The sequence below is a fragment of the Meles meles genome, chromosome 1 (genome assembly GCF_922984935.1).
Source record: "Meles meles chromosome 1, mMelMel3.1 paternal haplotype, whole genome shotgun sequence".
Taxonomy (NCBI): Eukaryota; Metazoa; Chordata; class Mammalia; order Carnivora; family Mustelidae; genus Meles; species Meles meles.
The window spans coordinates 17,474,055-17,501,802 of record NC_060066.1 but is presented as its reverse complement, the minus strand read 5'-3'; the positions used below and the strand labels follow the sequence as shown (position 1 = coordinate 17,501,802).

The 27,748-nt window shown below is 52.4% G+C and overlaps 1 protein-coding gene across 2 annotated transcripts in view; it reads left to right on the top strand.

The window, feature by feature from the left end:
- ZHX2 (zinc fingers and homeoboxes 2) overlaps positions 1-27,748 on the top strand; it is a 158,273-nt gene that overhangs the window by 119,266 nt on the left and 11,259 nt on the right. For both annotated transcript variants that reach the window (XM_046012405.1, XM_046012414.1), the window contains exon 3: positions 22,999-25,764. In XM_046012405.1, the coding sequence (XP_045868361.1) occupies positions 23,230-25,761 (2,532 nt within the window). In that variant the 5' untranslated portion in view covers positions 22,999-23,229 and the 3' untranslated portion in view covers positions 25,762-25,764. The remainder of the gene's footprint in view (positions 1-22,998; positions 25,765-27,748) is intronic.

Below are 27,748 nucleotides of genomic sequence, written 5' to 3'. Positions count from 1 at the left end.
GGACGGTCAGCTTGCTCACATGCGGGCCCAGAGCTCCCAGAGGAAGGAAGCAGAAACTGTGTGTTCTCTTAAAGGCCTTGGCCCAGAACTGTCATGGAGTCACTTCTCCCACATATTCTGTTGGTCAAAGCAGTCACAGGCAGCCCCAATTCAAGGGTGCAGGGATGGGGGTTCATGACCCCCCAGTGGAGAAATGTCAGAGAATTGGTGACCCTCTTTAATCCACCGAAGTCACCGCACCTGTCTGTGTGCTTGCCCTAGAAGGAAGGTCTGGGAAGCTGGTGGTGGGGCCTGAGAGAGGAACCAAAGAGTAGAATCAACATTCCTGCTCGCCAGCGAAGGCAGGGTTCTGAGAGCACACTCTTCAGGGTAACTGGTTCCTTAAAGGGCTGTGTGCACAGCAGACTTTCGGCATGGTCCCGAATTGTGGCTGTCCCCTGGGAATGCTCTCCAATAGATGGCTAGCAGGAGCACAACCAGCCTTCTGTCTCTCTTGACTGTAAATGCCCAAAGAAACCACACATCAGATTTGCTTGAAGTGAGGCACTTCCATTTCAAGTCCCTGTGCTCTTTCCTAATGAAAAATGGGTCCGGATTCTCAACATTGGCAGAAGCAGCAAGGCCAGGCTTCATCAGCTGGTTCCCTGGGCCGTGGTTGCATAGAAAGAAAAGATCCCTGCTTTGGGGGTGGGGGCATATTTAGTTTCTTAGGGCTGCCGCTAACAGAGAACTACAATCCGGGTGGCTTAAAACAACAGAAACTCACCATCTCCTGGTTCTGAAGGCGGGAAGTCTGAATCAGGGTGTTGGGAAGGCCAGGCTCCCTCTAGAAGGCACTTAGGGAAAGCTCTGTTCCCAGACCTTCCTCCTGGCTTCTGGTACCCTCAGGCGTTCTTTGGCTTGTCAGTGGCCGTCTTTCCCCCATGTCTTTTCCCATTGTCTTCCCTTGAGCAAGTCTATCCCTGTATCCAGAGCTCCCCCGTTTTATAGGGACACCGGTAACAGTGAGGAAGGGCCCACCCTAATGACCTAATTTTCGCTCGATTACTTCTATAAAGATTCTATTTCCAAATGCACTCACATCCTGAGATGTACTGGGAGTTAGGACCTCAACATATTTTTAGCAGAAACAGAATTCAACCCTTAACAGGTGGTGAGCAGAGACACGCTAGGATCAAATCCTGACCCTATTGCTGTCCCATGCCTAATCTCTCTGTCTCGAGGGGTTATAACCCAGGCCCCCAAAATAGAAGCTCTAGAGGGCAGGGTTTCCAGCTTCCCACAACAGTGCTAGCATATACTGGGGCCTCAGTATCTACTTTATGAAAGGGAGAGAGGGAGGGAGGTTGCAAAGTGGGGACGGAAGAAGGAAGGAATACATGAACCAGTCAGCTGATGGTCGAACAGCCAGTGGCCCAGAGAGACCAGAAGGTCTGGGAATGCCTTTCCCCCCGGGTCCCAGTCCTGAGTGGCCAGGTCGTCAAGGGTCTCCGAGTTCTTGCTGCAGTTACTTCTGCTACCAACAATACCAGAGTATTATTAATAGGTCTCCCGCTCTCCTTTGAAGTGGTGTCAGCAACATTCTGCTATTGAGGAAAATAGGGGCAGTCCCACTGAAAAGCTCACAGAAGCCATCTCAGCTTGACCTTTCAGCATTTGAAACTTGGGCTTTGGAGGGAGTTAAACTGATTTGGATAGAGTGGGGGCCATGGACGGTTGCAGCACGGAGTACTAATTTGCTGGGTCCCCCTTGAAATCAGATAATTGCCAAGGGAGGTTCTTGGTGGGCCTGTCTTCCGCAAGTTGCATCAGACACCGAGGAAACGTGCAGGACAGAGGATGAAGTCATGGTGTGTGATTGATGTTCAGAAAATGGCCATTGAGCCCCAACTGAGTGGGCCCCTCTGCTCAGAGCTGTGAAAGAAACAGGGATGAAGAGGACCAGGTCCTTGCCCAAAATGAGCTCTAGACCCACCAGGGAAAAGAGATACCTAGACAGATAACTGATAGATCCTGGTGGAAAGTTCAAATTGTATTATTTGAGAATAGGGGAGGGAGCAAACAATCTGACAGAGGGAAGCCGGAGAGATTCTTCTGGGAGGAGGTATTTGAGCTAGACTTTGAAGGCAGGCTAGGTTGGCCTTCAACAGAAGGATTTGGGAGAGCGGGCCATTCCAGACAGAACAGTGTGGGCAAGGCCTGGAGGTGAGTGAGGGCAGGGCAGGTCCTAAAATGGTGAGAGTGCGCTGGGGTGGATCAGAGACCCAGGCAATGGCAGCCGAGCTTTGAAGACGATGCTGAGGGATTCAGAGACTATTTGGGGAGCAGTAGGGAGTGAGAGAGGTTTAGAGAAAGGTGTGCCTTGATCTGTTTTTGAGGCAGATCACAGGGGCAGCCATTGGGACAAGGCCCTGGGAAAGCCCAGTGGCAGAGCGTGGAAGATAATTGGAGGCCCTCGCAACAGCGCAGGTGAGACAGGAGGAAGGCCTGGGGGGTGGGGGGAAGGGATGTGGGATGGAGGGGAGGATGCAAATAGAAAAGACAGGGCTTTCTGATACCTGCTCAAGGTGGAGAACAACCCAGAATATGACCACACCTAACAGAGCAACGGAGTGGTGAGAACCCCCATCTTGGAGAGCCCCCCGTAAAAGCAACACCCATGCTCCCCGACTCCACTGTCCCAGGAAGTGGCTGGCCTGAGGCCACTGCTTCTCAAACTGGACTGCCCTTTGGAGTCCTCTGGGGGGCTTTTAAAAATATCAATGCCTGGATGGATCCCACATGCAGGGCATCTGGCCTCATGGGCAGGGGTGTGGCCCAAGGTTGGGGTATTTAAGAGCTCCCCAGCCAGTGCCAACACTGAGAGTCCCTGCCCCGGAGAATTGTCTTGCTGTACAGGGTTAGGCCATCCAGCTGCCATCAGTTTGTTACTAGCTAGTAATTGGTAGGATTTCTTCATTAAATGCTATGTCTTGTATGAGACGGTAAGCTCCGTGAGGACAGGAATTGTGTTAGTTTCCTGTGGCTGCTGCGAGCACATTTCTGTCAAGGCAGCTGCTTCAGGGTCGTGGGGAACCCGGGAAGACCAGAGAATTCCATGCCCCGCCGTTTCCTCTCTTCTCCAGCATCTGGAGCGGTGTTCCTTGCCTTCCTCGGCTCTGGCCCCTTCCTCTGCCTTCAAAGCCGGCCTCTTCTCTCTGAGCCTGCTTCCCTCTGCGCCTGTCAGGAGCCATCCTCTCTGCTGGCTCACATCTCCCTTCCCCTCCCTCACCAAGACACTTACGACTGCTTTTAGGGCCTATCCGGATAATCCAGGATTACCGCCCCTTCTCAGGGTCCTTAGCTCCATCACATCCGCACAGTCCTTTCTGCCATGGAAGGTAACCTTCACAGACTCCAGGGATTAGGACCTGGATATCTCTGCGAGGGCCCTTCTTCAGCCTGCCTCATGGGCTCATGTTACTTTTGTTTGCCTCTGTGGGCTCACCACCTAGCACAGTGACATAGTGACACAGAGTGAGAACAGGGGAATAGCGGAAACCCAGGGCACCGGCCTATCAGAATCACATTGCGTTAGAGTAGGACTCGTGGGGGTGCAGCAGGAGAGCTGAATGCCAATGGGGGAAGAGCCAGGCGTAGGGGGATTACCCTTGGTGCCCTCTAAAATGCATGTCACTTCCCAGCACACACACTTCCCCACCCCATTCAGTGGATTTCCATTATCCTGGGGACAGAGTCCCGTGAGGCTGTTCCCTCCTCAACCCTCCTAGCTTGTTCTCCTCTCATCCCACCACCCCGTACTGCCCCTAAAATTGTACCTGCTACCCTTGTATCATCACTGCGTCTATAATTTCCTTTCTCCTCTAGTAGATCTAAACTCCAGAGGACAGCCGTGAGCTTACCTTGCCCCCCTTCCCGATTTCCAGCCCCAAGGTTAGAACGCGGCCCTTAGTGGGTGCCCAAGTACATGTCAGGTGAATAAAGGAACGTCAAACTAATAAGTTGTTAAGAGCCAGACAACCTTGCTTTTGAGCATATTGGCTTCTCGGGGGACACTCCTGGGATCGAGTCCCACATCGGGCTCTCTGCTCGGCAGGGAGCCTGCTTCCCTCTCACTCTCTCTGCCTGCCTCTCTGCCTACTTATGATCTCTCTCTGTCAAATAAATACATAAATATATATATATATATATATATATATATATATATATATATATATATATATATTTGGCAGGGGCTGGATGCAACGAGCCTGCTAGGGCAGAAGGTTCCAGAAGGAGAGTTTAGCAAGAGCCTTGGGGTCATGTCGTGGGAGACCCCAAAAGCCCATCAAATGAGAGTCAGTGGATAATCGGGAGCCGCAGTTGGCCATTACTAAAGTAGGAGTTGGAGTGAAGTCAGAGATGGAGGGAGGTTTACAGACAGCAGGCGGCAAGGCCTCAGACCATGGAAGGAAGGAAGGTCATTCTGTGTCAGTAACCCAGACAAGGTGCGATGATAGCTTTAATGTGGAACCAGCTAGAATGTTCCAAACAAATGGTAGAGCTTGGATTCAGAGTGAGGGAGAGACACACTCGGGAGCTAACGTACCATACCCTGGGCACACGTTTGAAAAATGGCACAGGAGGGGGTGTCCGGGGTGACTCTGTGTTTGCAGAGAGCTTGATGCCTCCCCATTGTGACCCATTCAGTCAGCCAGGAAGGAACCCCATTTCTTATTCATGGGATTTTGCACCTTCATATCCTCAGTATCTATTTCTTTAGATTTCAACCAAGCTCCTGTACCTGGGATCAGAGCGCAGTGGCACATTAAGACCTGCCGCCGGAAAGTCGTCTGGAGAAGGACAAAGCAATCACAGTGACAGGCCTCCCCTGCCTGAAGAGAAACCCACTAATATTTTTTGTCTCCTTTCCTGAAATCCCATAACACACTTCTGTACCCATTTCCCACACCGATCTATACAGTAAGCAGTGGCCAGGAGTGATCTATTTAGGGAGCTGTGGGTACCACGGGGTTGGTTATAATGAACTAGTCTTACTTTGGCTCAGCGGGCCGACTCGGCGCCATGACTCCTGTTCGCACAGCAGCAGAGCGCTGGTGAGAGGAAGGTTCCAGCTCACCGAGGAGAACCTGCCCTCGGCCTCAGTGGCCTCGTGGGACAGCCAAGGCTGTGGGGTTTCCTGCTCTGCCTCCTCGGAGGTAGGAGCTCCTACGGAACGATGTGTGTAATCGAGCTCTGTGGGCTGTGTTGTGCAGTCAAGGCCTGAGGGGTGCTTTCCGCTATGGTATTGTCACTGTTACCGGTATCGGCGTGGACGGGGCGGGGAGGGCTGCTGGCAAGAAGAAGCAAGCAGACCAGTGATTTTCCCCAAAGAGCGGCGGCTTGCAAAATTGCTTAGAACACGTGAAAGAGGAATTCTGGAAGAGTGGGCAACCTTTATCCATTCTTTCCCAAGTTGAAATTGTTTTAAAAAAAACAACAAAACACTTTTCTAGAAAAAGTACTTTTCTAGAGTCCTCCCATACTAGACTGACTTGATAAGACTTTTGCCCCAAGATAAAAGTGGTCCCCAAAGGGACCTTCCCTTCCTGCTTTCCCTCTGCATCTCAGATATCTGGACAGTGGGGAGACTGGAAACGCGGCCAGTGCATGTGTTGGAAGAGGGAGCCAGAGAGGGTGGTCCACACGCCTATAGCCTCCAGCTTTGGTCTCTCCTCCAAGAAGACATCCCATCAGCAGCGTCAACGGGAACCTTCGCCCTTCAGCCCAGAGCTGGTCCATGGGGTTATCACGGGAACCCTCCCCAGTCAGAGAGGGCTGTTTCGGATCCAGGCTGGCGATGCCTTGTCTCTGGGCAGCCAGAGGCCATGGGGTCCTTGGCATAGACCACGACATGTCTCTCCGGCTCAGTGTTCTCACTCATAAAAATGGGTGGGACTAGACAAGACCAGGTTTAGGTTTGTAATCTGTGCTCCGTAACTGCCCAGCAGCATTGGGTTTGGCCTTGCCTGACCAGTGCTGTTCAGCGATGATGGAGCACAGCCGTGCAAGGGTCCCGTGCCTGCACCCCTGGGTGCAGATCCCTGGGGATCTGTGCAGGACCTGTAGCCGCTGGCTGGGTGGGAGAGGCTGGAGTTCGCGCCGAGGGCTCTGGGCCCAGAGAGGAACCTGCCACCATTCGGTGACTTACTCCAGGACATTCATCCCTTGGATGAGCTTTAAAAGCAGGAAGAAAGGAAAGGGGAGAGATGAAGAGGAAGGGGTTGGGGAGGGGAGAAGGCAGGCAGATGCCTTGTCCCCATCAGCTCATCTGATCCTCACCACAGCCCTGGGAAATGAGAAGCAAAATGTGGATCAGGTCGCCTTAAAGACACTTCCACTCTGACAAGGCTCAGGGCAAGTCTTCACCTCCCAGAGCAGGTGTTCTAAGCATGGGGGTGCGCCCGGTCGCGGCTCGCTGTGACCTGGGCGTCTTTGGGCAGTTCTCTTGTCATCACTGGGCACTTCAGAACATGCTGACGCCTGGTCCCCACCCCAGGATTACAACGTTAAACCCTCTGGGGTGTAGTCTGAGCCTCAGGACATTTAAGCTAGTGTGATTTATAGTTGTGAAAGATCTTTCTGGAAGATAAAGGACTGGAGGAGGAGCCAAGAATGGGAAGCTGAAGACCGGGCAGGAGGGGGGGAGGCGGGAGTGGGGAGGTGATTGCAGGGACCCCACGAGAGATTCTGGGGGCTCCGGGAAGTGGCGGTGGGAAACAGAGAGGCAGGCGACGCGGGAACCTGCTTGGGAGGTGCTGTGGGCAGGCCAAGCTGGTGCATGTCCGTGCGTGCTCATACATGTCCCTCTGAAGGCTGTGGTCTCGGAATGCAAGGCAGAGGGCATTCTCCCGGCTATGGCAGTCTTCGGGCCCCCGAAGGCAGCCAGGGCCAGCCTTGCAAGTCAGAGCCCAGCAGAGCAGGGGTCCTGGCTCATTGCTCATTCCCAGGGGATGGCAGCCCAGCTTCTCCTGGCCTGGCAGACTGGAGCCTCCGGCTTCCTCCAGGGAGCAAGGAGAAGCTCCCCTGACGGGTGGTGTGGGGTGAGAGGAAGGTCACGGGCTGCATCCCTGGGTCACCTTGCCCTGTGCTAGTGTCCTGCGGCTGCGGTAGCAGACTGAGCAACTCAAGACAACACAAATGGCCATACAGTCCTGGAGGTCAGAAGTCAAACATCAAATTCCTGGAGCTAAAGCCACGATGTGGGCAGGGCCGGTTTCCCCCTGGGGGCTCCGGAGGAGGATCCCCTTCCCTTCCTTCCCCGGCCTTGGCCTGTGGTTCCTCTGTCAGCCTCCAAAGCTTGTCTGCCCCTCTCCATTGCACCCTCGATCACCTTCTCCCCATCCGTAGTCACAACCCGCCCCCCACCTCCGCTTATAAAGATTCTTCTGATTCTGTTAAGGATTCACCTGGATAACCCAGGACCATCTCTCCATCCCAGGGTCTTTCTCCAAATCCCCTCATCCAAGTCCCTTTTGCCCTATTGGGTCCTCTTCGCAGGTCCCAGGATTGGGACCTGGATCTCTGGGGGCCGTGATCCCGCCTCCTACACGCTGTACAAAGAGACGCAGACCCATCACCCCTGGAGGCAGTTTAAGCCCATGTGATTTTTGTCCGGGATGAGACTGGCTTGGATGAATGGCTTTGTGGAGAACGTGCTATCAGAGAGGAAGAATAAACCTTCAGCCTTTATCCCAGGCTTTGAGATGAAGGGGAGTCTCTTGGAGGAAGAGATGAAAGAGGTTCAAGAGAAAGCTGTGGGTTTGGGGGTGCAGAGGATGAGCAGAGGGGCTGGAGACAGGAGTGGGGGACAGGATGGGGAGAGGGATCTGAGGGGAGCCTCCAAGCAACTCCTGAAAAGCCCCCATCTTGCCCTGATCCGTGCCCCGGGGGAACAGAGAAATCCCCCTCGTCTCCCGGCTCCGGAGAGCCTCTGCCACAAGGAGGGAAATGAAAAGGTTACACCAGGAATTGTCGATATGATGAATCCCTGTGGTCTCATGGCCTCTCTAAATGTTTTGAAAGCAGCATTTGATGGACTGTAAATCAGAGCAAGCCCGTCTTAAACATTTGATAGCACCTTATTTATTTATGTAGGTGACACGTAAAACCAAAATTGATTCCTGTTTCCTTCTGTCTCAGCAAGATTTTTTTTTTCTGCTTTCAGAAACCCATCCCTCTGCTCCCAGCCCTGCTTTGCCATGTTTGCCGGTGTGTGGGGGTGTGTGCCGATATGTGGTGGCGGCTGTTAGGATTCTCTCTACCCAGAAAAAAGTACACTTTGCCTTGGGAAGGATGATAGCATGGGGAATTAACTTTGTTTCACCATGTGTCTTAATCTTGTTGCCTTTTGTTTTTTGGGTTTTTTTTGATGAGAGTCTTGCTCAGAGAAAGAGATGGAATAAGATAGTTACAGTGTGATAGATTTGTGATATGAACCCCAGACCAACGCGAAAACAATTTCCCGATCGTCCTGGCTCCCGTGAGCCCCACCAGGGGATCACATCCCCGTGGCCTTTGACATACTCTTGCTACCGTGATAATTTCCAGTTTATAATACATCACCTCATCATCAACACTGTTACCATTTATTGAGTGTTTATGGGGACCTGGTGTCACGATGGGGTCTTTTGAGCATTACACTGTTTACGGCAACCTAACAACCCTACGAGGTAGGCATTAGCTCTAGATTTATAGATAAAGAAACCAGGTCTTGCAAAATATCTTGCCAGTGTCAAACAACTGGTAAGAGTTGGGCGGGGCCTCACTTCAAACCACAGTCTGTTCTAATTCCAAAGCCAGTGGACTGACTCACTCCGCTTTACTGGCTTCTCAGCCAGTAAAGCTAAAACGCCCTTGCCCCACTGCGACGCTGAGGACACACAGCCGCCCAGCAGAATCCATCGCCCCAACACGATGGCCTTTGAGAGACACTTCACCCACCTGCCCTGGGAGAGAGGCCACTTGAAGTCTTATCCTGATGGTGAAGGACAAGATTCTGTGTCCTCTCTCCATACTTGCATTCTGTCCCCGCCCCCTCCCCCACATCTCATGGTTTGTCTTCCCTAATGGACAAGTTTGTCACCTCTGAGAACCTTTCAGCTTTGAGGCCCTGTGGACTTTCTTGATTCTGGCCTTTAGCCTTTGGGTTCTTCCATTAAAAGCAGAGTATGGGAGGAGGAGCCCCTGGGTGGCTCAGTCGGTTAAGTGTCCAACTCTTGATTTCAGCCCAGGTCAGGATCACAGGATGGTGAGATCGAGCCCCACGTCAGACCCCATGCTCAGCATGGAGCCTATTTAAGATTCTCTCCCTCCTTTTGCCCCTCCCCACCACCGCTTGCTTGCTCGTTCTCTCGCTCTCCAAAAAAAAAAAAAAAGCAGAATGGTATTTGGGCACAAAGTCTTTATTTGCAAACCATCAAGACAAAGCTTCATTTTAACTCTTTTAAAAAAACCTGCATGTTATAATTTCCGTTTTTAATCCACTTTATAAAAACTATTACTAGAGATTAAACTTTTTCCTAATCTTTCATCTAGACTCCCCCATGACACCCCACCCCCGCCTCCAAAACTTTTTCAGAGCTGTGTGGAGCTCTCAACTTCCCTCGTGTCCAACTATTCCTCAGTTGTCCTAAGTGAGGGAAAGAAGAACTTTCTTCCATTTTAAGACCATCGAAGAGTTTTGTTTTCACGCGAGTGGATGAAAAGTTGTGCTTCTCAATGACCCTTTTGAAAGCCTTTCCAAAAGAGCATCATTGCAGAGAACAGAATTTTTAAATAATAACTGAATCGCTTGAAAATCCCTTTGCGGAGAACACAGAATGTCCCCCACAGTCAGTGAGTCTGCCCCTCTGTGGTCGCTGATTCACATGAGCGTGTCAAGGAGGCTCGTTCTCAGCGGAGTCCCAGGCCCCAGATTCAGGTCCTCAAAGGGGCAGCCCCGGATCCTCTCATGGATGGGGCTGTTCAGTCACCATTGTGCCATTTTTCAAAACTCTCTGCAGGGGCGCCTGGGTGACTGAGTGGGTTAAGCCTCTGCCTTCGGCTCAGGTCATGATCTCAGGGTCCTGGGATCGAGCCCCGCATCGGGCTCTCTGCTCAGTAGGGAGCCTGCTTCCCTCTTGCTGTCTGCCTGCCTCTCTGCCTGCTTGTGATCTCTCTCTCTGTCAAATAAATAAAATCTTTAAAAAAAAACCTCTCTGCAGAGCACTCAGCACTATCAATGAGCTGTTTGCCATTTATCCGTCTCCCCCTCCAATCTTGATCAGAGACCCCTTGAGAGCAGGAATCTTCCGTCTCACTTCCCAAGTATGTCCGGCAGCGTCTGGCATATAGCAGACAGGAGGGAATGAACGAACACACAAACGAATGTAGGAGTTGTGATCTCCTTTCCAAGGCCCGTGTTTCCATTTCTTAAAAATAGGTCCTGTGCTCTGTTTCCCTTTTAAAACACCAGGAATGTTGGAGGATGGGAATGGGGTGTCCAGATGGACCTGGGGGGTTGGTGGAAAGCACCCCACCAACCCCCAGCTCCCACTGCTTCTCCGGAGGTGCTCAAGGCAAGGCCAGATTCGCGTGTAGACACATGGCGTTCAGTCAAGGCTTGTGTTGTGAGGTGTGTAGTGCAAGAAGTGTGTTTCTAGAAATAGAGCATTAATGTTTGTCAGTGACTTACTTCTCTCGATGAGCAAGGACGCCAGGCTAACCCTCTAGGCAGGTCCCTCCCACTCCCACCCAGAGAGTCTTTCTTGAGGAGAGGGAATGGTGTGGAATTAGAGCTTTCACAACCAGAATGAGACAACGTTGCAAATGGGCATGTCACCTGGCACGTCTGTCGTGGCAGGAAAAGGCTGAGAATTGCTGTTTTAGAAAGGGATGCTGGCGGTGAGGAGGTTGGCCCAAAACCGTGTCTGTCGAGATGTTTGCAATTACAGGTGACAGAAAACCCCATCAAGGTGACATCAGTGTGCTGGATTCGGGCAGAGCGGCATTCGGCGGGCTCGCTGTCTGCATCTCTCAGGCCAGCGTGCCGCTCAGCTCTCGGGCAGGCTCCCCCACGTGTGGCAAGAAGGCCACCGGCAACCCTGCGCTGCCATCCAGTCGGTTCGGCAACTCCACCGGAAAGGAGGGCGTGTCCCCCAGTGGTTCTGAAAGAACCGGCCGAGGGAACCACACTGGTTCTGACCACTTGGCTGGGGTCCCGAGCCCATTCTGGAGTCACTCATCATTGCTGGAGTGCTCAGAGCCAAGTCCCGTGCCCACCGCCGGAGGTCCCGTGTGGACCCAGCGTGGGCAGGGGCCTTTCTCTGCCCAGGGCCGACCTGCCACTGCCAGAGGAGGTGGGGAAGCCCTTTGGCTAGGGGCGGGGGCCAGCCACAAGCAGGTGAAGCCCAAAGGCCGGGCCAAGACACTGGGAGTGGCCGTGGCTGCCGCTGCTGGGGGAGGGCATGGGGGGACTTGACCTAGCACGAAGAGTGGGCGTTTGGGAGGCGTGGGGAAAGCCGTCAGGAAGAGGGGGGATGCTGAGTAAGCCGTGGGGTGAGGGAATCCGGCTTTCCAGTCTGAAACCCAGAGAAGATGATGGGACTTTTATTTGGAGTAAGGATCTTTACGGAAAGATCGGGTATGAGGCAAGGGATCCACGAGGTTCTAGAAGTGTTACATTTGGGGTGCCCGTGAGACTCCCAGCCATGGGCATAGATGCCCAGAATACACATTTGGAAGACCCTCGAAGGCCATCCATCCCAGCCTCTGCCGAATTTCCCCATCAGATACCTCCCAGGGGGGGCAATGAGTAGAGTCTATCTTTCAACTGACCAGGAAAGGATCATCTGAGTTGTTTTGTTTTGGTTTGTTTAAGATTTGTTTATTTATTTTGGAGAAAGAGAGAGCAGGGGGAGGGGCAGAGGGAAAGAAGCAGACTCCTCGCTGAGTGGAGAGCCCTACCTGGGCTCTGTCTCATGACCCTGACCCTGAGATCATGAGCTGAGCTGAAATCACAAGTCAGACACTTGAACCAACTGAGCCCCCCATCTGATTTTTTCATGTATGTGTTATTTTCCTTGGGTTCTGTGAACCATCTTGACCTTGTTGGGTTGTTTTGTTTGGTTTTGTTTTTTTAATCACGTTTTGGTGGAGAACAGCCCCTCCAGCCTTTGCGCACACAGTGTAGCTCCCCTGTTGGCCCGCAGTCCGAGTTGGAGGGCTGGGGCTCTGCAGAGGGGCCCGGGGCTGGAAAGGCTGTTTGGTGGCCAGCTCTCTGCGAGGATGAGTGTAGAGCTTTGGGGTGGAGCAATTGGGGGAAGGCAGTTTGCCCCACGCAGTCAGGGAGGGGGAACAGATTTAGCAGTTGGAGAGAAAAGCATCAGCAGAGCGGGGAAGGGCAGAGCACACCGGGGTGAGGGGTGAACAGGGTGGTCCTGGAGGAGGGGAGCCAGTAAGAAAGGCTGAGGCTCCAGTAAGTTGACGTAACTTGTCCAGGCTTCCCCAGGGACAAAGGGCAGGAGCAAACATGGAAAGCAAGTCTTCTTCACTGGGGGCGGGAGCTCCTAACCTCTGCCATAGAGAACAAGAGTGGTTATGGTAATGTGCGGGGGCGCCTGGGGGGCCTCAGTCGGTTGAGCATCTGACTCTTGATTCTGGCTCAGGTCACGATCTCAAGATATGAGATCGAGCCCCGTGTTGGGCTCCACACCCTGCATCAGGCTCACGTTCAGCATGGAGTCAGCCCAAGATTCTGTCCCTCTCCCTTCTCGCGCTTGGGCGCACACACACTTCTCTCTCTCTCTCTCAGACAAATAAATAAATAAAATCTTTAAAAAAAAAAAAAGTGTCAACCAGGGCAGAATGAAGCAGCTTTGGGAAACTGGGTGTTGCTTTTTACTTTTGTTTTGCTTTGTTTACTTTTTTAGGGAAATGGGAACCCGAGGTGTTCTGAACCCAGAGGGAAGGGGCTTCAGGGAAAGGCCAGGAGCTGAGACTTCCAACGAGGGCTCAGCTAGAGTCCCCGAGGAGCAGCAGGCCAGGTGGAGGGGTTAGCCTTGTAGTGGGGACACCTGCTACCTCCCCTGAGGTGGAGAGAAGAGGGATACGTGTGGAGATGGGGAAGAAGGTGCCCTTTGTCTTGTGACTTGATCGTCTCATAAGATAGAAGGCAAAATCTAAAATAGACAGGCAAAGTTAGGAAAATTAAAAATATTGGCACAGTTGCCATAGAAATTTCTAGGGGCATGAACAAAACATGAGTAAGAAGATCTCTGAGCCACATGACTCCGATGAGCTGAGCTAGCGTGAGTGCACAGCACCCTCCCCAGGGGTTGGCAGCCGAGGAGGGAATGGGGGGGCAAAGGTCAGATGTCGCAGGGTAGACTGGAGAGGGGGAAGGGGGAGTCGGGATGCAGAACAAACCGTAACGGTACCGCTTAACCTCACTTTGGCACTAACACCAACTCACTAACTCAGATCACCTGTTTGAAGAACCAGAACAGGCCGGCATTAAAGGTTCTCCTTCAGCCTGATCCCACAGGTGGAGAAGCCCCCCATTTCATAGAGGTGGAAACTGAGGCTGGCCTGGTGAATGAGTGCGCCGCATTTGGAGTACTCCAGGCTGCCTGTGGGTTTGGGGCCTGTGAGGTGGGCATCCTGGCTGTGGCCAGAGAAGGAGGGACACCTCCATTAGTGAGTGGCAGAACCGGGAATGAAACTAGAGGAGAGCGGGCTCCAGCCCGTGTCCCTTTCCACGATCCAGGCGGGCGCTAGTGACAAGTGCTGAGGGGAGCAAGACCATGGGAGGCCAGGTCGTCTGTGGAATCTGTTGTTTCTTTTTTTTTTTTTTTTTTAATTTTATTTATTTGACAGACAGAGATCTCAAGTAGTTGGAGAGGCAGGCAGAGAGAGAGAGAGGAGGAAGCAGGCTTCCCGCTGAGCAGAGAGCCCGATGTGGGGCTCGATCCCAGGACCCTGGGACCATGACCTGAGCCGAAGGCAGAGGCTTAACCCACTGAGCCACCCAGGTGCCCCGAATCTGTTGTTTCTGAGTAAACCAGTACCTTCTGGGCTCACATAGGCCCAGAACAGGTCTGCCTTCTCAGGCGTCGCTGGCTTTCTTTGTCCCCCTGCCTTTAACTGCCCTGTCTCAGGTCACCACTCCTCCCCCGCTGCCAGCAGGAGACCAGCCCCCTTTCAGAGCCCTGCGTTGCCTAAATGCACGGTGACGCTAATGAGGGGGGCTCCGTGGGGTGGCTGCAAAGTTCATTTCATCCCCTGAAACCGGTTTGGCCAGGGGACGCCATGCAAGCTTTTTCCTACCGAATGAAAGAGCATCTCAAAGTAACAAGTGGAAAAAGACATTACAATTCAATTAAAATCTTCCCCCTTTGAACACTCCCAGAGGGAGAAAGCCACTCAGAATTGGTGAGAAATCTAATTTATGGGCTCAGTGTCAGGAAATGGAGTGGTTCACCGTGAGCAGCTGTGCGTCCCCAGGACCAGGCCGTGGGTGTCAAGCCAGAGCTCTCTGGTCCCCACCCTTTCCAGCAAGCCGGTCACCTCTCCGGGCCTGTTTCCTCATCTGTGAAATGACGATCATGGCCACGTGCTGGTGTCATGGGGATCACGGAGATTATGCATGGAACCGGCATCTGGTTACACCATCCTGCCTGCGCTTAACCACACCAGCAAACTCCTTTTCTTTAAAAAAAAAAAAAAAAAAATTGTCCAATGGAGCACCTGAGCCATAAAAACACAAGAAATAGCATCCTTTTTTTTTATATAAAGATTTTATTTATTTATGTGACAGAGAGAGACACAGCAAGAGAGGGAACACAAGCAGGAGGAGTGGGAGAGGGAGAAGCAGGCTTCCCGCCAAGTAGGGTGCCCCATGTGGGGCTTGATCCCAGAACCCTGGGATCAGACCTGAGCTGAAGGCAGACGCTTAACAATTGAGCGACAGCCCCAAGAAAAAGCATCTTAAAGTTCACCTCGGGGCCCCTGGGTGGCTCCGTCCGTTGAGTGTCTGACTCTCGATTTCAGCTCAGGTCATGATCTCAGGGTTGTGAGATCGAGCCCTGCTTCGGGCTCTGCGCTCAGGGGGAGGGGGTCTGCTTGAGATTGTCTCCCTCGGCACCTCCCCCTACTGTCCCTCTTCCTCTCTCTCCCTCTCTCCCTTTCTAAAATAAGATAAATGAATCTTTAAAAAAACAAAAACAAAAACCTTACCCACCCCCAGCCACCAGCTGGGCTGCTGTGGACTGTTGTGTCTGAAGCGGTCTTACACTCTGTTACCAAGCACTCAGCGTTCTGCTCCCTTCTCTTTGGGCGTCGCTGTTTTAATACCGTTCTTTCCTCACTTCTGCATTGTCCTTTGAATTGTCATTGCGCTCCGGGGCCAGGCCCTTCTACTTCCAGCCCGACCCAGAAAAAACGTCTCTGTCTTCACGCCCTACAGCTCGCCTCGGCCCACCCACGTCTGAGTTAGGAGAGGCGAGGTGAGGTGCCTTCCCAGGCCACACTACACCTGGTGGCATGTCAGCCAAGTAAAGATTCCTATGCCTGCTTCTGGAGGTTTGGGTGTAAATAAGTCTGCACAGCGGGGGGGCTCAGGAAAGGGATTTCTGCAAAGCAGCCCAGGTAGTATCTGATGGGTGGGGAGCCCCGTTGTAGCCCCCCCCCCCAAATTCAAGTTTGGATTTAAGTAGGCTGGGGAGAAATCAGTAAAACTCAGGAACTAACTCGGGGTCTCCAGTGACATTTCAAAAGTGATTCCCATTCAACAGGTGAGGAAATGGAGCAAGGGTGGAGACAGGTGGGGGGCGTGCTGGGCAGCCAAAGCAAAGCAAGACCCCTGCATCCAGTTCCTTTCTTTCTCCCCCACCCCCACCCCCATCACCGCCACAGGGCACCTACCCTTCCAGATTCCTTCTTCTGAGGCAGCAGTGGGCTGGGGGGATGTTGTAACTTCAGACCATAAAGGAACAATCACACACTTATACGCACACACGTGCACGCGCGTGCACACACACACACGCAAGGTCTACCCTTATGAACTGAGGCAGAATCCGTTAAGAGCTCTGTCAGAAGACCCAGCAAAGCTAAAAGCATCTTTTTTGGCTTTGATGTCTTGACAAGATGCTTCCTTTGAAAGCCCAGAGACAGCCCTGTTATTTCCTCTGACAGCTGCAGTGGAAAACCCTGAAATGAGAAGCAGCAATCCTCCACCCCTGATGCCCCGAGCTCCGATTTCTTGAGAGCGGCCCACGTGCTCCCGGGTAGGTGTGACGCTGGCCTGGGAGGCCCAAGGGGTGTGGGCTCCCCGGCTGGCTCTGACCTCTGCTCCCCTTGGGCAGAGACCCCCAGCCGTCGGGGTCTCTTAAGTCTGACTCTTCACCTGCTCCCACCTGCGTGCCTTCTTGGGGGAGTCAGGAGCCTGGATGTTTCTCAAATATGACAGCCAGGCTGTGTGTTAGTCGCCTTGCAACCGAGCCTCCAGGGGCTGGTCTGATGGTCTGACCTGTTTTTCCTTCCCCTGAGGGCCGTAGGCCACCTGTAGGGAGAGGCCAGGAAATGCTACCACCCTGACTCTGGGAAGGAGGGGTGAGGAGGGATGACAGTGGGGAAGTGCATCCTCAGGGAAGCTTCCAGAACCTTCCTGCTCCACGCCTGCCTCACCTCTGTGGGGCCATCCTCCACTGGGGGCTGGCAGAATCTTGGTCCCACCCCGGACTCACTGAATCAGAACCTGTATTTTAACAAGATCCCCATACGCTTGTATCCCAGCTCCGCTGCTCTGGGCTGCGTGACCTTGGCCAAGCTCCTTAACCTCTCTGAGCTTCCAAGTCTGCAGAGGATCTCTGAAAAATGAAGCACTTAACGCTTGACATATACTAGGACTTCCGTGAATATTAGCTGGCGTTGGTACTGGGAAAGCGATTGAGGAAGAATTGATTTTACCACATTCAGACTTGAATCATCCAGCCATGGGGAAGGAGGTCCAGGCTGAATGGGAGAAAGTTCCAGATGCAAAGCAAAGAGCCCTCACCATGTGCTTAGCGAACAAATGTCATGGCAGAGAGAGGAGTCTCTCCAGCAGCCTGTGCCCTCATTGTTTAATTTGGGGTTCATTCAGATTATTGTTCATCTGCTTGGCTTGGGGGTTCCTACCTTCCCTGATGTGCCTTCTCTTCCTGCCACCCCCGCCCCACAGACGTATCTCCAAGACCTGCTGCTCCCATGACTCTGTTGCCAACAGAATGAAACGGCAGCTCCTTGCCGTGGCATTCAAGGCCCTCCACAGTCGAGGCCCAAGCTGACTCGCCAGCCTCTTCCACCCTCACTTTGCCCTTTGACCTCAGTCCCGTCATTCCCCAGACTCATCCTGGCTCCTGCTGTCTCCTCTGTCCGGGAGTCTGTTCCTCTGATCAGGATCTCCCTCCCCTTTCTCTCTACACCAGGATCCTACTTCACCCTTGGGGCCCTGCTTAACCAGCGGAGGCTGCATCGTGTGCCAGGAGCACGGGTTCGGCTTGGACTGACTTTGTTCAAATCCCAGCTCTGTCATGAACTTGCCATGTGAGCTCGGGCAAGGCACCTCACCTCCCCAGCCTGGGTGCATTCCTCCATCAATGGAGGCTCATAACACTTGCCTTGCAGACCTGTTGGGAGGACTCATCCACGTAGTGGGAGCGTTTCAACGCATCAGAGCCATGGTGGTCTTATTTCTAGAAGAAGATAACCTCTTCTGGGAAGCCTTTTGCCTTCCTCCCACCCTGTCCTACAAAATGAGGCACTGCGTGCTCTGTGTTCCATTAGCTCCCTGCTTAGGGTCGCAGGCCACCCCACTCTGCATCTCGCCCCTGCTTGACTTTTCTCCGTAGTGCTTATCAGCGGTCGGGCTTCTGACCATCTGTGCCCGTGACCGTGAGCTCCACCAGAGCGGGGATTCCTGTGTCCTGGATGCGTCTGCACTCGTCGTGCTCAGTATTGGCAGACTACATGAACAGATCACTTTCGTACCATGGGGGGCGTTTGGTTGGCACTGCCCTGCCTGGCTGTTACTGAGTCGTGTCTCCGCCCCCCCCCCCCCCCCGCTCCACCAAATTTGTGTGTTACGGTCCTACCCCTGAGAGTGGGACTGGATTTGCAGATAGCGCTTTTAAAGTGGTGAGGAAAGGGGCACCTGGGTGGCTCAGTCGATGAAGCGTCTGCCATCGGCCCAGGTCATGATCCCGGGGTCCTGGGATTGAGCCCAGCACCGGGCTCTCTGCTCAGTGGGGAGTCTGCTTCTCCCTCTAGTGCTCTCTCTCTCTGTCTCTCAAATAAATAAATGAAATCTTTTTTAAAAAATTGTATTTCAAATGCCCAAGTCTCTTGGCCAGTGTGTGCAAATGTCCACCTTCCGCTCTGTCAACAGCACCCTCTCTGGAACTTTAGGACCCCTGCCCCTTACAGAGTTCCTCCACTCATGTGAGCCCCAGTATGCGCACACGCAGGTGCAAGGGTGCACACACATGTGCATACACGGTACTGAGACGGTGCTGTGCCTCCTCGCCCCGCATCAGCCACAGTTCCCACGAGGCAGCCGTCCTGCAAGTCACTTAAATTTTCAGCCAGCATTTATAGAAAGCCTACTATGGGCCAGGTATGGTTCTGGGCTCTGGGGAAACCACAGTGAAAAGTTTCTGCATTTATGAAGTTTATATTCTAAAGTAACACCATCTAGGGCGACTGGGTGGCTCAGTCAGTTAAGCATCTGCCTTGGGCTCCGGTCGTGATCCCGGGGTCCTGGGATCGAGTCCCGCGTCGGGCTCCCTCCTCAGCGGGGAGCCTGCTTCTCCTTCTGCCTGCTGCTCTCTCTCTATCTCTCTCTCTGACAAATAAATAAAATCTTTAAAAAATAAAATACAGTGAAATAGCACCGTCTAGTAGAAGGTACCTCAAGGATAGAAACAACCTGCGCTGTATAATGCAATAGCCACCGGTCACACAGGGCTGTTGAGGACTTGAAATGTGGCCAGTGTGACTGAGGAACTGGCTTTTAATTTTATTTTCATTCATTTAAATTCAAAGAACCGCATGTGGCTAGTGGCTGGTGGATGGAAAGCACGGTTCTAGAGGAAGAAATAAGTAAGCAGGTAAATGCTGCCCCCCTCCTTTCACCCCAGAAATGTAGGAGTAAATCTTAAATACTGAAAAGTGCTCCGAAGGAAGCAAAGCGGGGTAAGGAAACGGAGTGATGCGGGGAGGCATTAGTTTCGGTGGGGTGGCGGTCAGGAAAGGCCCCTCTGGCAGGGGACATGATCACTGAGGAGCGCTGGGGTGGGACTGTCCAGCAGAGGCCCCGAGATGGAAGGGGTGCCCTGCTCCTGAAGCTGGAGTGTGATGCCTGAGAGGTATCAGGAAGCCCGGGCAGGACATGCGAGGGTTTCAGGGCTGTTGTAAGAGGCCGGGAGAAAGGGCTTCATGCAGACAGGCCGCGTGAACTGAGTCTTATCTTAAAACATCCCTCTGCTCTGCAGAGGAGGGAAGCAGGAGACCCGCGGGAGGCTGCCGCTGGCTTCCAGGCAGGAGGGGACGGTAGCCGAGACAAGGCAGGGAGAAGGGGAAGCGGCGCCAAGCGGTCTGACAGTAGATCTATTTTGAAGATGGCACCGGCAGGATTGCTGATGGATTCACTCAGGTGACACAAGGTTTGGGGCCAGAACGAGCGATGGTGGAACCGCTGACAGAGATGAGAAGCCCTGGAGGAGGCAATGTACGGCTGAAGGGGAAATGAGGGTCTGATCAGCACGAACGGGGAGGCTGACAAGGGCGATTCAAGTGCGCTCGCCTGGAAGACATGGTCCCCTCTGCTCAGCTGTGCCCATGTCCTCTCCTCACCAGGGCCGTAAGGGATCGTCACTCGCTACTGTGGACGTTGCCCAGCGTGGAAATTCCAGGGCTCCTCCTTAGGATGGCTGCGTCCTGGGTTCACAAGGGGAAATGGCCCTCCCTGGGTCCTGCTCCGCTTTGCACCTGAGCCCCCAAGCAGATGGGCATGGGTAGAGTCCCACAGAGTTGCTCATAAAAATGAGTCTTCACGGGGCGCCTGGGGGGCTCAGTGGGTTGGGCCTCTGCCTTCGGCTCAGGTCATGATCTCAGGGTCCTGGGATCGAGCCCCGCATCGGGCTCTCTGCTCAGCGGGGAGCCTGCTTCTCCCCCCACTCTCTGCCTGCCTCTCTGCCTGCTTGTGATCTCTCTCTCTCTCTCATTCTCTCTCTGTCAAATAAATAAACAAATAATAAGTCCTCACTTTCACCCTTGAACACTCTCTTCAGTGGGACTCCCAAACCCAACTGACTGGGAGGGCCGAGAGGTGGTACGCCGTCTCTCCCATTCCCCTTCTTCCTGGATGTCAGCCATACATGTTTCAAAACCCACCTCCCTTCTCCTTTAACCGCTCAATGAAAGGGCCGCTCCATATCGGCCCATGCATTTAGACGCTCCGCATGGCTAGTTCCCCAGCTTGCCTTCTGGTAACATATCCTGCTCCCATTAAGCAAATTGTTCCTGTACTCCCCAATTACTATTTGTTCAATGCAATTCCAATCAGAATTCTCACAGGATTTTATTTTGCAGATGATTCTGATTTATGAGATTTGCTGGAGGTGAATAAATGATCAAACTAACCCAGAAATGTTTTGCAAAAGAAGAATGATAAGGAGGAATTCACTCTACCAGATACGAAAACATACTCTTTTAGGGGGAGGGGGTTGATGTCACGTGGTCGTTGTATTTCTTTTCTCAGGAGCCTCCATACTGTTTGTCAAGTGACTGCATAAAACATACTCTATTAAAAAAAAAAATTAAGTGAGGCGTAAGTACGGGTCCCAGTACCTAGATAAGAGGCACAGAATAGATGACTCAGAAATGCCCTAGTATATATAAAAATTTAATGTATGACAAAGATGATTCCATATCTAGAAAAGATAACACAATGCGTGCTATGAGATAATTGGTAACTTTCGAGAAAAATGGTTAGAATTGTATCTTACAGCTTAACCCAAGATCGGCTCAATTCCAGATGAGTTAAATGTAACAAATAAAGCTAAAACACTCTAAGAAAACATAGAATAATATGTCTCAGTTATCAAAGGAGACAATCACTTTCCTTTTTTTAAAATGTGCAAGTGATTTGTATTTATTTTTTTCTGTTGAAATATGATTGACATATAATATCCTGTCAGTTTCAGGTGCACCTTGTAGCAATTCCATTTCTTGTCATTAAGAAGTGGTCCCCACGATAAGGCTAGTCACCATCTGTCACACTACAAAGTTATTACAGTATCATTGACTACATTCCCTATGCTGCACTTTACATCCCCAGGACTTACTTTTTTATAAGTGAAAATGTGTACCTCTTAATCATTACCCTTTACTTACTTCATGTGCCCCCCCCCCCCCCGCCACGAATCCTCCCCTCTCTGGTAACCAGCAGTTTGTTTCTTGTAACTGGAAATCACTTTCTACATATAAAATCACAATGAAAGGAGCCACAAAAGAAAAAGGTTGGGGGCACCTGGGTGGCTCAGTGGGTTAAGCCTCTGCCTTCGACTCAGGTCATGATCCCAGGGTCCTGGGATCGAGCCCCGAGTCGGGCTCTCTGCTCAGCAGGGAGCCTGCTTCCTCCTCTCTCTCTGCCTGCCTCTCTGCCTACTTGTGATCTCTGTCTGTCAAATAAATAAATAAAATCTTTAAAAAAAAAAAGAAAAGAAAAAGGTTGGTAAATTTGCTGCCTCTAAAACTTAACATTTTTACATGTAAAACAAGAAAAATACCATCTACAAGAGTAAAAGATAAATGATAGATTAGAAAAATTTTGCAACAAATATAATAACGTACTGATATTCTTAATCTGGAGAGAACTCCTACATTAATAATAAAACCACTGAGCATCACAAGATAAAAATGGCATAAATAAGCAATTCAAAAAGAAAGAACACACGTGGCAAGTAAATCTCTGAAAACAGTTCACCCTGATTAGCAATCAAAGAAGGCACAAAGGCATATGAAGACAGTTTAACCCTACCTAATCGGCAAGGCTTTTTCATGGTAGTATTTCCTGTAAGTAGAGCGGTAAATCGAGGTTCTCCTCACTGCTTGGGGAAGGTCTGGCTGATGCAAAAGCTGGCCCAGTGAGTCAAGAGAACTTCAAATGTACATACTCTTTGACTCAGTGCTTCTGTATCTAAGCATTCCTCCAAAGGTAGTTGTCAGAAATAAGGACTCAGGGTGTTGGCCATAATTTCGTTGAGAAGAGCCAGAAGTTGGAAAGAAATATCCAGCAAAAGTTGAATGGCCAAATACCTCATGTGTGGTCTGTCCCTACAAGAAAATACCATGCAGCCATTTTTTTAATCATTATTTTGCTCAATATTTGTAGAAACGAGGTACCTTTCAATGAGTGAAAGGAAGGTACTACAATATTTGGGGTATTTTTTTTTCTTCTTTACACTTCAAAGCATTTTCTGGATTTTCTCTCCTGGTGATTTTACTCTTACAATGAGAAATAGACATGGATACCCATCTTCTAATGCCCATGTCAACACCGCTTGCCGGCCCTAGGTCTTGCTTCTGGTGTAGCATCAGTTAAAGTAGCTAGAGGGCCCAGTGACATCTCGTCTTCAATACCACTTCCACCAGCCCGCCCACCACTCAGTGCCTTTGTTGCTTTTCTCTGTTTGCCGCTAAACACAAAGGAGTGACCTGCACCCTCCTTTGCTTGCTCCGGGCCAGTTCCCACGGCTGTTTCCAAACAGAAGAAGAGAAGAAGATGACCTTTCATTTTCATGGGCCCCCCTCTGACCGTCTGTCCTTACCTAGGTGTTTCCTTTGTTTGGGGTGCTAGTTGGGGTGGCTTAAAAAGAAATGCTAGTTTCTTCCGCCTTGTGGAAAAACACTGACCCTGTCTTTGTTCTTGTCCCACAGATATGATGCTGCCTCTTGTGCGTAGCCATTGGAGCAGTGACAATTTTCTGGGCTGAGATCATTCTCAACACTCAAACATTAGACTCCAGCATTCAAGGGAAGCCAAAGCCATTGGAGGGGGACTACAAGCCCAAAGCCTTTTATCTTACTTGTTCCAAAAATTTCACTGCCCCTTTCCTACCTGCCCACCCCTGCCCCCCCAGATTAAACTATTGCACACAGACAGGCAGCATGGCGAGCAAGCGAAAATCCACCACGCCGTGCATGGTTCGGGCCCCACAAGTAGTAGAACAGGATGTGCCCGAGGAAGGAGACAGGGCCAAAGAGAAAGGAATCAGCACGCCACAGCCTGAAGCAGCCAAGGACAGTTGGGCAGTGGAACCCGAAAACTCTTCCAAAGAAAATGAAGTGATCGAAGTGAAATCTACAGGGGAAAACCAATCCAAAAAACTCCAAGGTGGTTACGAATGCAAGTACTGCCCCTACTCCACGCAAAACCTGAACGAGTTCACAGAGCACGTCGACATGCAGCACCCCAATGTGATCCTCAACCCCCTCTACGTGTGTGCCGAATGTAACTTCACAACCAAAAAGTACGACTCCTTGTCCGACCACAACTCCAAGTTCCATCCCGGGGAGACCAACTTCAAGCTGAAGTTGATCAAGCGCAATAATCAGACTGTCTTGGAGCAGTCCATCGAAGCCACCAACCACGTCGTGTCCATCACCGCCAGCGGCCCCGCCGGCGGCGACGGTGATCCCGGCATCTCCATGAGTAAGACGCCCATCATGAAGCCAGGGAAACCAAAAGCTGATGCCAAGAAGGTGCCCAAGAAGCCCGAGGAGGCCACCCCCGAAAACCACGTGGAGGGGACGGCCCGCCTGGTGACCGACGCAGCTGAGATCCTCTCGAGACTCGGAGGCGTGGAGCTCCTCCAGGACACGCTAGGGCACGTCATGCCTTCTGTCCAGCTCCCACCAAATATCAACCTTGTCCCCAAGGTCCCCGTCCCGCTGAATACTACCAAATACAACTCCGCCCTGGACACGAATGCCACCATGATCAACTCCTTCAACAAGTTCCCTTACCCAACACAGGCTGAGCTGTCCTGGCTGACCGCTGCCTCCAAGCACCCAGAGGAACACATCAGAATCTGGTTTGCCACCCAGCGCTTAAAGCATGGAATCAGCTGGTCCCCAGAGGAGGTGGAGGAGGCCCGGAAAAAGATGTTTAATGGCACCATCCAGTCAGTACCCCCGACGATCACCGTGCTGCCAGCCCAGCTGGCACCCACCAAGATGTCACAGCCCATCCTCCAGACAGCACTGCCATGCCAGATTCTCGGCCAGACCAGCCTGGTGCTGACTCAGGTGACGAGCGGGTCGACGACCGTCTCTTGCTCCCCCATCACGCTTGCCGTGGCCGGAGTGACCAACCACGGCCAGAAGAGACCTTTGGTGACTCCCCAGGCTGCCTCCGAGCCCAAGCGTCCACACATCGCTCAGGTGCCAGAGCCCCCACCCAAGGTAGCCAATCCCCCTTCCCTGACCCCGGCCAGCGACCGCAAGAAGACAAAGGAGCAGATCGCGCATCTCAAGGCCAGCTTTCTCCAGAGCCAGTTCCCCGATGATGCGGAGGTCTATCGGCTCATCGAGGTGACCGGCCTGGCCAGGAGCGAGATCAAGAAGTGGTTCAGTGACCACCGGTACCGGTGCCAAAGAGGCATCGTGCACATCACCAGTGAGTCCCTTGCCAAAGACCAGCTGGCCCTCGCGGCGTCCCGACACGGCCGCACGTACCACGCGTACCCGGACTTCGCCCCACAGAAATTCAAAGAAAAAACCCAGGGTCAGGTTAAGATCCTGGAGGACAGCTTTTTGAAAAGCTCCTTCCCGACCCAAGCGGAACTGGACAGGCTAAGGGTGGACACGAAACTCAGCAGGAGGGAGATCGAATCCTGGTTCTCGGAGAGGCGGAAGCTTCGGGACAGCATGGAGCAAGCTGTCTTGGATTCCATGGGGGCCGGCAAAAAAGGCCAAGACGTGGGGGCCCCCAACGGTGCTCTGTCTCGGCTCGACCAGCTCTCCGGGGCCCAGTTAGCCGGTTCCCTGCCCAGCCCCTCACCAGCAATTACGAAGAGTCAAGAACAGGTCCATCTCCTGAGGAGCACGTTTGCAAGAACCCAGTGGCCCACCCCCCAGGAGTACGACCAGTTAGCGGCCAAGACCGGCCTGGTCCGGACTGAAATCGTGCGTTGGTTCAAGGAGAACAGATGCTTGCTAAAAACTGGGACCTTGAAGTGGGTGGAACAGTCCCAGCACCTAGCCGGCGAGCACGGTCATGGTCACAGTCACAGCCACGACGCAGTGCCGAGGAAAGCCCCGAGAGCCGTTGTCGCGGAGAGCCCAAAGAATGGGAGCGAGGTGGGTCAGCCCCACTACAAGGACCCCAAAAAGCTCTGCGAGGAGGACTTGGAGAAGTTAGTACCCAGGGGGAAAGTGAGCAACGAGCAGGCAAAAGACGGTGCGCCAGCCAAGCCTTCAGAAGGCGCCTCGGACAGGTCGGAGGGCAGCAGCCGGGACGGCCCGGGCAGCGATGAGAACGAGGAGTCGGGCGTTGTGGATTGGGTGGAGGTCACGGTCGGAGAAGAGGACGCTGTCTCAGACAGGTCCGACAGCTGGAGTCAGACCGCAGCCGAAGGCGCCACCGAACTGGCCGGCTCGGACTCCGACAGCATCCCCGCAGAGGCCGGCCAGGCCTAACAGGTAACTCTACCTGCTCCCCGTCTGGGAATGAAGGGAGGGCGCTGGTTTTCTTCCTTTTTATTGCCGGGGTCAGTATAGGCCGGGGTCAGTATAGGGTCTGTAGGGAACAGAGATGTTGATACAGGCGATGGGGTGTTATTTTCAAAAGGAAGGAAAGTAGTGATGCCATCAGGCCGGGTGGGAGTACCCAGAGGGTGTCCCACACGACCAGCCAAGAGGGTCCTTGGCTTCACATAGGATGGAAATCAGATGTGAGCGAGCGGGAAACGAGAGCAGCGTTTACTGAAGGTGCAGAGAGAGAGCACATACAGCCGGAGGGTCTGGGAGACTCGGAGAGGAAGGGAGCACAGGTCCCATCTTTGCTTGGGGTCTGGGGTTTTCCTTGACGACTTTGTTCTAACCATCCAGGAACTGGTCAGAACAAGGACAGTCACTCATTCCCTGGATCCCAGAGGGTCTTGACGTCACGATGTCTAGGGCCAGTCGTCTGCAATAGGCTTAGACACATCCGGCCTTGCCCGGTCATTCCTGGGATGTTTCCTATTGTGTCGGAAGCCTCCAGAGAAATCATTAATTCCTTGCCCCTTTCAAGGAGAACACACATGAAGGCATGTGTAGGGCAGGGGTGCAGGTCCTCACGAGAATGGAAACAGGAAAGCCGCACAAAGCAGGCTTCCGTGGACTCTTTCAGTTTCCCCGTCTCCCTAGGCGCTGGCACCTTCTCTGTCCTCATTTGCAAGGCTGATGGGTAACAGCGCCCCCACCTGTGGCCTGTTATGGAAACCCCCCCCCCCCCCCCCCCCGCCCCGGGCCTGTCCATTCTAACGTCTAGATGCAATCGTCGCGGGGACACATCCTTCGCTTTCTTCGTGTTCGCTGCTCTAAGAAACAAAGGATGTTTTTCCTTTTTCTTTCTGTCTTTTTTTTTTCTTCATTTTCTTTCCTTTTTGGATTTTTTTAGAGTAGTTAACCAAGTCGACTGGCTAGAGATCTGGGGTTGTTTCTTTTAACCTGACAGGTCTGGGTCTTTGCCTTGGCCTGGCTAAAGGAAGGCATGGAGGTCACCAAGTCACCCAGCTTCTAATCGTGCTGATTGGGTCCCTGGATCCCCTTCAGATCTGAAAGAGATGGATGCAAATGAGGCCCGAGGAGCCACAAAAGCCTGGGAAGGGAGGTTGTCATGGTTACTAATGGCCGTGTCATCCACATGATGGGACACGGCACCCAAGCCCCGATGTTTGTGCTATCGGGAGAGGTCTGTACACATCAAGGCCTAAAGGCCCGACTGCCGGCTCAGTGGTGGGTTCAGAACAGAGGGGGCAGCGGGGCGAGGGGAGCGGGAGGCAAAGGTCCCCTTGGCCAAAGCCGAAACATTCCAAGGCAGCGTGGAACCAGGAGGAAGACATGCGATTTACCATCTGCCCCGATGGGCTTCTCCAGGGGTCACTTAAAAGGCAACAGAAGGGGACACCCCCATGTCATCTTTTCAAATAATAAAATAAAGGTAAGAACCTCCAGAATGATTGATGAGGTCCCAAAAGGAGTCCTGGAAGTTACCATACCTCTTTATTAATGAGTCCGGACAACTTTGGCTGCTCAGCCCCTCGTCAGTTCATTTATTTTGTAGTAGGATAAGGTGCCTGGAAGCCTTGTTTTTAGCCAGTTCCGTGAAAATTTCTCTAGCCAGCTAGTGAAAATGGTTTAAGGAACGGCCAGTTGCAGATACCATCAAGTCTTCCTTCTCCCCTACCCCGACTTTTCAGGACGGAGCAGTAATGGGTTACAGGTGACAATGCAGCATAGAGGGAGGGGCTCGTGATCGGGGTGGGGGGGGCTGAAGGCTACGGAGGCCACCGATAGCACCCCAGGCCCGCCACCATCTGGCTGCCTTGCTTCCTCCCTCTGGCTATTTTCTTGCCTTCTTTTTTTTTTTTTTTAAAGATTTTATTTATTTATTTGACAGAGATCACAAGTAGGCAGAGAA